Below are 11,829 nucleotides of genomic sequence, written 5' to 3'. Positions count from 1 at the left end.
TTAAACCCACCAGGATCCATAAGACAAAAAGAGAGAAAAAAAAAGTTACTTTAAAAACAAAAACATAATTATGGAATAAATAAAAACAAGGGACAACCAAGCAACGGGCGGAACCTCCTGCAGGCGACGCCGAGGTTAATGCTTCTGGAGAGGGGCTCTTCCTCCTCCTCCTCCTCCTCCCCTGGACTCGGGGAGGGGACGGTGGCCCCAGCCCGGGGTTCGTTTCGGCTCTGCAGCTCGTTGCGTTCTGCCAGGCTGGCTCGCCGCTGCGGGGAGACGCGTGGCGGCTAATCCTCCCCGCCCCGTCTTGATCATGAATTCCACCCCCCCCCCAAAATCTTGGCTTACCGCTGGTTGTCCGATTAAAGTCTCTTTCCTACAGATTCTCTATGACTAAACAAAGCAAAAATGGTTTAAACGTTAACATGCTCTTGATTAATTAATACAGGTGGACGTTGAGATTTCAACCATTTAAACTTTACAAGTTTAAATATTTTGGCACATCGGAATATATATAATTTTTTAAAATTATTTAAAATGTATTTATAAGCGCCCTCCTCCGAGGCTGCTGCCAGGCAAGGTGAAGTCTGGTCGGGAGGAGCCCCTGCCTCGCGCCGAGGGGACCCCCTGAGCCGGCGGGGACGGGGGTGACGCTGCCGGTGGTGGGTGGGGGGGCTGGCCGGCCGCCCCCACCCTCTCCTCCGAAGCGGAGCCCCTTGCCCGCAGCCGGTCCCCGCTCCGTTGTCCTGAGAACCTGAGTCCTTTATCCCTGAACGCGGAGCTCCCGGTTTGCAGTGCAATGGCTACGAAGACAACACCCCCTCCCCTCCCCAGCCCCCCCCAAACCAATTACAAACTTTTTAAAGCCAAACAACAGTTCAACTTTTTTTTTTTTTTTTCCTTAAATGAAGGGCGAGGAGGGCGGCTCTCCCCCACTCCGGCACTCGGGCGCGAGGGGGGAGACGATATGCATTACTGATGGGAAAGGCCTCATGTTTCTAATTCCTGAGTTCACTCGCTGACCCCTCTCGGGGGGGGCCGGACTGGGGGGCTCCTTCCCCCCTTCCTCCGCCGCTCGGCTCCGGCCACAGAGGTAAATCCGGGTGCCAGGGATGGGTAGTGGGCTGAGCTCGCCCAGGTAAGCGGATTCCGGCTCCCGCATCCCCCAGGAGCGCTCCGGGTACCGCGCGCACACGGCATCTCGTTTCGGCGAGGCCCGACCAGCCCCGTCTACCTGCCAAATAGCAAATAATCACGCGCTCCCTCCTACAACGGTTACCGAATCCTCGACCGGAGAGATCTGCCCGCGCACGCCTCTCGCCTACGACTGCGTGAATAATCAGCCGCTCTCGCTGGATGCAGCTCTATCCCCGTGGAGATGGGTTGTTTCCAAGCTCCTTTCAAGGAATTGTTAGGGATTCACCCCGACGCAGCGGGAGACGAGCGCCTTCCTGGGTGTAATCCGGAGCCTACGTTAATCAGGCTAACGAGAAACGCAGCCGCGTAGGGAAATAGCAGATTTATAGCAAAAAGACAGCGAGGTTTAGACTGCCTCGACCCAGCCTGCGGAGACGGAGCCCGGCGGGCACGGCCGCCCCTCCGCCGTCCTTCGCTCCCGCAATCAGCGCGCTTCTCTGTCATCAGGCAAAATCCAAAACCTCCGCGAAACCCCAACCTCGACCAAACGCGTCCGGCTCTCGCACGGGCCGCTTCTGTCAACAGACCCTGCTCGCATAAAGTGTACACGTAGTTAAGGCATGAGTCAAAGTGATAGGGGAACCAAACAAAGGAAATAAGATTGAACAAAGCTCCTGTCATTCCTTCTCTATGAACTCACCACAATCATTTCAGCGTTAATCTTCCAATCACTCCCAACTCCACCCATACAATTAGGGGGGAAAAAAAAAAAACACCTAGGGTACATTTTAATGCGTATATTAAAGGCATTAGGTTATTTTTTTTCCCCACTCCCTTCCCTGAAAGATTTTTAATATTTTGCTCATGGCTTCTGTAGTATTTCAGAAAGGCGAAAAGGATGACTAACGTATCCTGAAGCGCTACTGAGATCCGCTCGCCGGGAATGCCGCTCCCTCTCCAGCGGCATCCCACCTTGCCGGCGCGCCGGTGACTTTCCGAGTTGTGTCTTTCTGCAACCTTCCCCGCTCCACAGACAGTGCAATATTCCCTCGCCCTGTCCCCCAGTGCCCCCCCCAAAACACAGACGGCTTCCGAGGCCGACGCACGGCACCTCTCGAACGGGCAGGAAATCCTCTCCCACCATCGCACCAGGCTCCAGATATTAAAAAATAAAAGGGAACTAGATGAATTTGGAGATTCCTGCTTCTATAAATACTAGAGCGTATATAAAATAGACCGTGTCTGGAGTTCCTCCGTCCCGGTGGAGGCCTCAACCCCGCTGGAGTTCGTGCAAGGCCTGAAGCTCGCGCACAAGGGCGGCCGGCTTCCCTCGCCTCTCCTAACCGGAGCAAGACAACCGCGTCTCACCTGCAATTCAACAATGAAAACAAAGAACACAAAACCCCTAGTTTCTAGAATTACCAAACCAGGCTAGCCCCAGCCCCCCGCCCGCCCCCCACGCTCTGCAACCTTGCTACATAAATACACAGATGTTTTCAGCACAGCCGGACTGCGAGGCTCCCCCGGGCCTAGGTGTCGGAGGCAGCCGTGGCCGTCACAGCATTGGGACCCGCCGTGAGGTGCGGGCTGCCCAGCGCCCCGTTCCAGTGGACTCGGCCGTTCTGGCGTTCCTCGGGGACATCCGCCTGCCGGTCACCGTTCCAGCGGCGCTTGAGACGCAGCTTCGGAGGCATCAGGGCATCCTCTCTCTTCTCCTGGGCCCCCGATTCTCCGGCAGATTCTCGGGATGACTTCTCCCCGCTGCTCTCCCCTTGCTCCTGGGATTCTTCAGCCGAGAAGCCGGCCTGGCTGGGTGCCGGCGGGGCTGGGTGCCACGACGGGGCAGCTGGTCTGGCAAACACAGGCCCTTTCTCCTCTTCCAGGCTGGCTGCCATGCCGGAGCCTTCCTCTCTCTCACTTTTGTCTTTTCCTTTCGCCGGCGGCTCTTCGGACTCTGCCTCCTTGTCCATCATGGGCTCGACCTTGACCCTGGGAGGAGGAGTGGCTAGCTGGGGGGCCGGCGGCTCCTCAGCGCTTTCCAGTCTCTCTCTGTTTTTGCGCCCCACGGGTGGAGGCTGTAGCTTGATGGGGAACTGGGGCTGCTCCTCGAGGGGCATTTGGCATTGTAGTGGTGGCACCATGAGCGGATAGCGGGGGAAAGTCCGCGGACTCAGGTGGTAGTTGAAGACGGAGCAAGCTTGCGAATGCAGGTAGTGTTTCATTTCCTCGGGGTTAAAAGAGAAGCAGCTGCTACCTGTGAAAGGGCTGAGGCCCGGAGAGGGGCTGTAGGAGAAAAGGGTGGGAGTCAGGGACAACGCAGGAGAGATCGGGACGTTTAGGACCCCGCCGCGCCCCGGCAGAGGGGACACGGCAAAGGGGCTGTGTGGATCCGGGTAGATCCCGGGCCTGGTGAAGAGAGGGAGCATAATATCGGGCTTGCGCTTCTGGTGGTTGACGCTACCAGCGCCCACGGCGTTGCGCGAGGCCATGAGATCCACGCCGCGGCGCCAATCCGAGGAGCCGTCCTCCAGCTCCGGCACATCCGGCTTCCTCTCGCCGCCGTCACCCAACGCTTCTGGGTTGGATGGGACCAGGGACCCACCGGAGAACCGACTGGGCTGGGCATCTTCGGTGGGAGAGTGGCTGTCCAGCGGTGGGAAATGGAAGCGGGACGAAGCCGTGGGGACAGGAGGAGCGCTCTGCGGCACAACACCTGGGACAGGGAGGGGAAGAGAGAAAGAGTAGGGGAGAGAGTTAAGAGCGCAGTTGCTGAGGGAGTTAAATCACAGGTAAGGAGCTGCTTTTCGGGCTGCACCCGCAGGCGTTTGGAAGAGTAACACAAAAATACCATGCGCTATCAACAACGCAGCAGACGATTAGATGGGAGGTGCCTTTCCCATCTGCTCCCTTCCCCTGCATAGCTCCCGTCTCCTCTGCCCACCTCAAAACCTTGCCACTGCCAGGGATGAATCGTCTCCTCTCTCCGCCCCGGCTGAGGTTTCATGAACCTCCAGTGCCACTGAAGCAACTTCCACTTTCGGATGCCCTCCCCTGACCTCCTGGCTCTGGTTTAACCAGAAAACGTCTCGATGACGGTGTGTTAGGAGCACGGTTAAGCAATCGTGCTCGAATGCCACCGGCAGAAGTGCTGCTGGTAAACCTCAAGCTCTCCGGGCTGACTGAAAGTCACCGATTTGTGCTTTTCTGGGAAGACGCCTTCTCTCCGACGTTTCTGCCAGTAACGCTGCCAGCTCTCGCTGGCTCCTCTTCCACTGCCGTGCCGACGGAGCCGCCCGTCTACGACTTACTCGTGCCATAACAAGCCATATCGAGGCAAATTCTCCCACCTCCTTTCTCACCTCCACAACGCGCCCGTCTATTTCTCCCTTCCCTTCAAAACTGCGCGAGTGAGAGTCAAGAGAAGAAACCTGATTCCAGTGCCTGAAACAGGTTTGATATCCCAACCCCCATCCCAGCCAGAAGGGAAAGAAAACAGGTTGTAATTAGACAAGTGCATTCCAGTTCTCCAAACTTCTTTTTTTAAATGCATGCCCCAGAGATAGGAGGGAGTGGCTGCAAACAGGGAAAAGGAACAGCAGTGAGCAATATTGAGCTGGAACTGCCCAGACTCGTTGCTGCAAGTAATTATAGATTTGCAGCGCAGCTTCGTACTATGTCTTACACCCCCATGCTTTGGCTAAGGACTCCTGGAGAATACATTTCCTTCTCCCCACTGCCATAAAGGCAGCGTGTCCCACACAGGTGAAGCAGAACGCCTTTATGAATATATTTCTATTCTCCCAGCCCCCTTTTGGGGTTACTGTTTGCTTAGAAGACAATGCCTTGAAATCACATGTGTGCTCGTGGCCGGCTGGGACTCCCCAGGGGCGGGGAGCGATGCAGGTCGCTTCAACTGCCAAGATCAACGAGCAGTCACTGCCGTACGTAGGCACAGGCTACACGAGCACCGATGAGAAATACTCTTGCCCACACGTAACCTGTTTTTCTCAGCCGCCGGGGTTTCAGAGTCAACATTCAATCCCCCACTTTCCCCTGCTCTCTCCCTGCTAGACGAATCTTCAAGGCTTCCCCTGGGGGCACTCTTCACGAGGTGAGAACGAAGCGCACAGAGCGCTGTGAGAAAGGCTGGTTCAGGCGCCTCTGCGTTCATGCTTTTCTTTGCTGCGGAGAGTTTGCAGTCTCGGGCCTCGCTGTAATGACTTCCAGAAGGGTTGTGTTTTTTTTTTTTTTGATGGACTCGATGGCCACTAATTTCCCTGGTTGCACGGTGGCTGTGCAGTTATGGAGGCAATCAGCCCAGTTGTAGAAATCTAGCTATGGGGAGGACTTGACTCCTCCAAAAAGGATCTTGCGAACAAAGGACCCTCTTCCAGAGAAACCACAGCAGTACTGCTGATGCTGGGACAAACCCAGAGTGAACTCCTGCTCCCGGTAAGAGACTCAAAGGCCTTTTAGGACAAGAAGGGAACAACCACGCTCCATTCCCAAACTCTTTTTCATTATCCTGAACGCCAGCATGCTGTTCTGCCGCAGGGAGAACTGAGAAATACCTGTGATTTTAGTCAAACTCAGATGAGTTACTACTCTTCGCTGGAAACTGCTCTGCGCTCGCTATTACGTTCCTCTGAACTCTAGATAGAAGTTGGTTAAGAGAAGTTCCTTTTGATTTAAAAGGAGCAGAACTGAAGCAAACAAGGGGCCTTTGCAGAAGCATGGAGGAGAGCAAACTGCTGACAGCACTCACATGCACACCTAGCCATGCACCTCTAAGCTCCTTGTCAAGAAGGGTCACATTTATATGGCACCATAAACTTACGTTACAAGCATGTGAGTGAGGCAAGGTCCCTGCAACAGAACTAAAAACCCTCTTATCCCAAGGACACCCGCTGCCCGACAAAGCAAAGCAAATCCGCGGCACCCATAAAGGACAGTCCAACAAGCAAGCTCAAATAGGAAACCAAAATGCCTCTAGTTTTGCCCTGAAGACAACCACAGATGCGTCTGTGACAAACCCGAGGGAAAGAGCCCTCCAGATAAGGCTTTATCAACGTCCAGACATTCCCGCCACAGCAGCGCTGATTGCCCCGGCAGTCTTTCAAGCTCAGGAGATGACTGATAGGGGATCTGCCGAGGCCGCGGGGTCGGTCCGGCCCCGTTGCGCACGCCAGGAGCGGGGACAGTTAAAAGCAGCAGCCTCGACCCCTCACTCACCATTAGGCCGAATGTTAATGAACGGGTAGTTGGGCATCACCAGCTTGTTGAAGTTGAACTTGTAGGTAAACCTTTTGCCTTTTGTCTTGTGGAGGATCCTCTTGTTGTAATAGTATCTGTGAACGAAAGTTAAAGAGATGGATCAAAGCACGTGATGATCTGTTTAAAGGTCTCGTTTCTTTTAGCGCCATCAACTCTGATGCATCTACAAAAATGTACTTGCCCAGAGAATTTATGTTATTAATACAAGAAAATATTAGTCGATCGGGAAGTTTCCAAATGACATCCACTCCTTTTACAATACATTCTTTAGCGGTAGGTTTCAAACCATTTTAGAGGTCATTATGTTCCTTAGAACGTGTGGGAAAAGGTGAGATCCTGAAGGGAAGCGAAAGCTGAACAACAGGCCAAGCCTGTACATGCTGTTCTCACCCCTGTCCCAAACTGGGACCTGTGCCGTAGGCTGGGGGGTCTCGTACAAGCATCCCGCTGGCACTACCTCCCTATTCCCATCCGTGCAGGTGCCCCGCAGCCAGCGAGACACGCACAGTCACTCCAGGAGGGCTGTGACTGCCAGGGGAACATTACGGGACCCCAAACAGGAGAGGAAAATTCAGGTGAACCTGTGCTAAGACGCAGAACCTGAAAGAGGGGAATGTGTACCTGGGCTGGGGCAGAACAAAACTCAGCGCAATGACGGAGCTGAGTAAAAGGGACCAAACTACCCAGGTAGCCTCAGATTTGTTTTCTATTTCTGCAGTCTTCAAGGCCCAGGGTACTGTCACAATGTACAGGGCATCAGGCTGGAAATTGGGGAGAGCTGGTTTTCTGCTGCTCTCATGCCCGTGAGCAAGTTGCTTCCCTTCTGTTCACCCCACTCGCACCTTTGGATTAAAAACAATCCCTCGCCTTCACAGGCAGTGTTTGCTCAGGGCTGTGGAGGGCAGGCACTTGGAGCCAGCCCCGATTGCCAGCCAGCCTCCCTTCCTCACCTTCACAGCACCAAACGAAGGCAGAAGAACTCGGCCACAGAGACAGCGGGTGTAATCCCCACCGCCGCCGCCTCCTCCCCACTTACACCACCCCGGTCCGTCCTCAGCCTCCTAATACTGCTGTACAAACAAAGGTGTTACACGCGGATCATCGCTGCTGTTCTCTGTTCTTAGGAGGCAGATTAACACACACTGCCTGTTGCCACAGCGCGCACCAAACAAAGCAGGGCCAGCTCCAAGCAGGAGGGGGGGGGAAGAGCCGTAGGTCCCGAGCCGAAGCGGCTGCCGATACCCACAGTGCTCTTGCCCAGCCGCTGTCACACTCGGCATCAAGATGCCAAGACATGATCAGTGTTGGCAGGTGGAGGCTGTTTTCCACTCCCATGCACCAATTAGAGCCTCGGTGCCATTCAATTTATTGTTTCCTTCCTGTTCCAGTATGAGACTCTTGTGTTTGCTGCCTTGTTTGTCTTTGCCAGCTCCACCCAGGAGGTATCAGAGGGCGTAAGGCAGCGAAGTCCACGTTACAGACTGATAATGCCAGAACCTGTCAGGAACCCAGCCACTCCTGCAGGTGACGGGCTTGAAATGCTGAAATACTTCAGAGGGTCGTGCTAGTTTTCCCACTGTCTGACTTCAAAATACACAGCGATAGCTGAAAAAATAAAAAACCACCTGTGGAAGGGTCTAGATAAAAGAGGGCAAAGTTGTACCGGAGGCTTTGGAGTTATGAAGTGCAAAGCGAGGAAGGCTCAGCCCTTGTCTCACACAAGGGGACACTGGTGACCTGAGGGTGTCCTTAAGGATACCCAAATTTGTGTCATCAGGGCTCAGGAAACACCCAGTCCAGGCCTTTGCTGTGGGACTGGCACCGAACCTCTTGCAGGGATTTAGCGGTAAAGAGGCAAGCACAAGTTATGTTAGAAAGGGGAGTTGCTTTCTCTGAAACGGTACCCTTGATGGTGTGATAATAGAGTAACACTTCTGGTTTCCTCCCACACCTTCATTGCTCAAGCCAGCAGCGGCAATGGAAGCTGAGAAAAGAGACAGAAAAGCTCCCCGGAAGGAAGCCATTCTGATAATAACAACCTGAACTAGAGGTGCAAATTTACACCGTGACACAGAACACAGCACGGTGAACCAGGGACTCCTTCCCCTGTCTCTCTGATCACACCCAAGTACAGTCAGACCTACCCGAGCAATATGTGTGTGCCAGAATTCAAAATTTGATACAAACCTCCCAGAAAATGCAGGTGCCACCAAACCAGGGACTGAATATGTGCAATCGGTTACACAAATGAGGCGGGGAAGGATGGAAGGAGGGTTCATTACCAGCCCCTCACCTCCACAGAAACTTCTGCTCACCTGAGAGCACGGCTCAGCTTGTCGTAGTTCATCTGGGGTTTGCATTTTCTCCTGCCCCACAGCCGGGCCACTTCGTCAGGGTCCTTGATGACGAACTCCCCGTACTCGCCCTGCTGCCAGGCGATGACATGGCGGAACTCCTCCTTCTGCAGCAGCTCCAGGATGAAATGCCATAGCTGGATCTGCCGGGAGCCGGGGCTGGACTCGGTCTTGTAAGCCCACTCTGGGAAATGATAACCTTGGAAAGAGCCAAAAAAGTAAAGAAAAAGTCATTCAAACAGCAACAGGAGCTCACAACTGCCAAGCTCTACTCTGTATTTATCGTGTTTTCTCCAGAGCGAGACCACAGAGCATCGCTGGGGGCTGTAATTCTATTAAACATTCAATGTGGAAGCAGAGAAACCCGGCTCTCCTACTCTAGCTGCTCATTTTCTTTCTCATTTTAGCCCCCAAACACCACAAAGAAAGGGTAAAACTGAAAGGCACATGAGCGTGAGAAGCAGCGGAAAGGACCCCAAAAGCTTCAGACAATTTGGACTCCAGGTGGCTGAAATAAGGCGAATAATCCAGATTTGAGCATTTGGTGCGCTGATGTTGAGGGAGGGTGAGGGCGGGTAACTCTCAGCCACTCCAGCTCCCCCTTATTTCAGAGCACGGCAGCCTGCTCCAGCTTCAACTGCGCCGGCAGATGTTTCTGAGCGGCTGCCAAGTTCGGCTTTCTCAGAATAGTTTCCCAGCACAACTACTAACGCAAAGGGTTTTTTTTTTGTTTTTTTCCAAATCATCGTGGCTACAATTTCAGGCTCCGGCAGCGTGGAAGAAATCACAACACGCTCCAACACCACCCACACCACTATCGCAGGCTGCGACAGAGACAAAACCAGGCACGAGCTGTACCAGACTGGAGGGGATCCACCTTAGAGATGCCAAATCCTTACGAATAAAACATCTCCGGGAAGATTTATTTGCCTATTAAACCCAGTGCTCTTAAAAACTCGCCACAGCCCACTGAGCAGACGTCTGATCGATCCTCGCTCACACGCGGCTTTTGCCCACGTACGAGAGCTTTTGGGAGAGGTGGAATTAATCCCGCCTGAGCCCCTTTATCCTGGGAAAAAGAATTTGTAACAGCTGAACAACTCAGCCTTTAGACTTCCTTACCTCCTCCTCCTTCTGGCTTATCCACAATGCTGCAGCCTGCTTTCATTTTCTCCCTCCTGCTGACTGTGAAACAGAAGGAAATCGGCATCAGCGACATCGACAGGCCATTACTGCAGGCAGCACTTGGAATTTCTCCGGAGAAGCCACCTCAAGCCGTAACCCTGTCCATCCCCAGAGACGCTGCCCGGGGTCTCCCTGACCATAATCATCCCCATCCCTCTTTCCACCCCGCCACACAAAAAGCCGGCGTTTAATCCCTGCCTCCCTCCTGCCCTGTCGTTAAAGCCCGCGAACGAAACGCTGGCAGCACGGCGGGCCGTCAGACAGACAAAACAAGCCAAACACAGTTTGTCTTCTGTTACTAGACGGGCTCCGCTGCCAAAATACACAAGCTGCTGAGCTCGCCCAGATGTACCAGCGAGGGAAAAGCAGGGGGGGGGGAATAAAATCCCGGCTCCTGATCCCCGCTGGAGACGGCACATCTGATTCCAATCGCTTTAGGTGGGCTCGGCTCGAAGCGCTACCTGCCAGCGCTCTCAGAAATCAAGCCTTGCCCCCCCCCCAAAAGGTATAAACGGGCCCCGGGGAGCAATAGCAGCGACAGCCGCCGGCTCCGGGGGAGCCCCCCCAGGCCCGGCAGCCAGACGAGCCCCCGGGAGGAACCGAGGAACCGTCCCCGCTCCGTCCCCGCCGGGCTTTCCTGCTTTGAAGTGTTCAAAGTATGTAAATGGCTGCCAGGAGGAGACCAGGCGCCGCGGCGGCGGCCGGGCCCGGGCTGCCGGGCTCCCGTTACAGCAGCGCCGCCGCCGCCCGCCCCCTCCGCTCCCTGCCGCCGGCCTGCCCCAGCCTGCCCGCCCGCCGCGCCGCTCCCTCCCCTTGCCCCCGGGCGGGGCAGCGGCGGGCACCGCCGCCCCCCCTCCCTCCACCCCCCGGACGAGGGAAACCCGGGAAGGGCCCAGGCCGCCGCCGCCGCCGCCTCCTCCCGTCGCCGCTCACCCCCCCGGGGCCGAGGCCGCCTGGGCCGCCAGTGACCTCCCTCCCTTCCCCCGCCGGGCCCTCCCGGTTACCGCGTCCACGCTCCCCACGGCCGTCGGGAACCGTACGCCCCCACCGGCCTCCTACGTAGCAAGGCGACCGGTTACCGGCAATATCCCCCGTTACGGCTCCCCGTAGCCGTACACCGTTCCCCTCAGCCCCTCCCGCCGAGTGCCCCCCGGTAACCGGGGGCTCCCCGTTCCCCCCCGCGAAGGCCTCCCATGGGCGCCTCCCCCCCACAAGCCCATCCCCAGCCGCCGAAGGCCTCCGGTAGCCGGGCCCGCGGCGGGCCTCTGCCTCGCCGAGAGTCTCCCGGTTCCCGGGGACACCCACGTCGCCCCCCGCCTCCGGTAGCGAGCCCCCCTCGGCCCCCCTCCTGGCCAAGGCCTCGCCAGCAGCCGGTCCCCCGGGCCCCAGCGGGACCGAGCCTGCGCCGTACGCGACGGCCCCGCCGGAGGCCGGGAAGGCGGCGGCGGCTCGGCCGCGCGCCCGGCACCGGGACCCACCTGCGGGGGCGGCGCGGGCCGGGCCGGGTCCAGCGGGGTGAAGCGGGGTGCGGTGGGGCGGCGGAGCGCGCCCGGGCCGCGGGTGCCGATGCGAGGTGCGCGCCGCTCGCCTCGCTGCTGCCGCCGCCGCCGCCGCCGCTGCCTCCCCCGCACGGCCGCCGGAACCGGAACCGCCCGCCACCGCCCACACACTTCCGGGCACGCTCCCACGCGCTTCCGCTTCCGGCCTGGGCGGCCGGGCGCGCGCACGCACGGCCCCGCCTCTTCGCCACGCCCCGGCGCTTGCGACGGGTGGCGGCGGGGGACAAACGAGGGCGGAAAGCGAAGGGCCCGGCGGGTGTGACGGGGACGGCTGTGCGGGGATCCAGCTGTGCGGGGATGTGACTATATGGGGATCCAGC

General features: G+C 56.8%; 1 protein-coding gene across 1 annotated transcript; it reads right to left on the bottom strand.

The window, feature by feature from the left end:
• Positions 1-2,666: 2,666 nt before the first annotated feature.
• ETV3 (ETS variant transcription factor 3) lies at positions 2,667-11,455 on the bottom strand. The gene is made up of 5 exons (XM_059832093.1): positions 11,429-11,455; positions 9,888-9,950; positions 8,727-8,964; positions 6,370-6,485; positions 2,667-3,850 (listed from the first exon to the last, which is right to left on the bottom strand). Exons 2-5 carry the CDS (start codon positions 9,931-9,933, stop codon positions 2,667-2,669), a joined length of 1,584 nt encoding a protein of 527 aa, XP_059688076.1. The 5' UTR covers positions 9,934-9,950; positions 11,429-11,455.
• Between the last annotated feature and the right edge of the window lie 374 nt (positions 11,456-11,829).

The sequence above is a fragment of the Gavia stellata genome, chromosome 33, assembly GCF_030936135.1.
Source record: "Gavia stellata isolate bGavSte3 chromosome 33, bGavSte3.hap2, whole genome shotgun sequence".
NCBI classification, from domain to species: domain Eukaryota; kingdom Metazoa; phylum Chordata; class Aves; order Gaviiformes; family Gaviidae; genus Gavia; species Gavia stellata.
This window is presented reverse-complemented; position numbering and strand designations above follow the sequence as displayed.

Bases quoted from the DNA above. Each gene is read 5' to 3' on its own strand.
- ETV3 (XM_059832093.1), bottom strand. From the start codon at position 9,933: ATGAAAGCAGGCTGCAGCATTGTGGATAAGCCAGAAGGAGGAGGAG. The intron at 8,965-9,887 runs GTAAGGAAGTCT...GCTCTTTCCAAG, and splicing joins TAAGCCAGAAGGAGGAGGAG to GTTATCATTTCCCAGAGTGG. The intron at 3,851-6,369 runs GTGAGTGAGGGG...TCCCTGTCCCAG, and splicing joins CATTAACATTCGGCCTAATG to GTGTTGTGCCGCAGAGCGCT.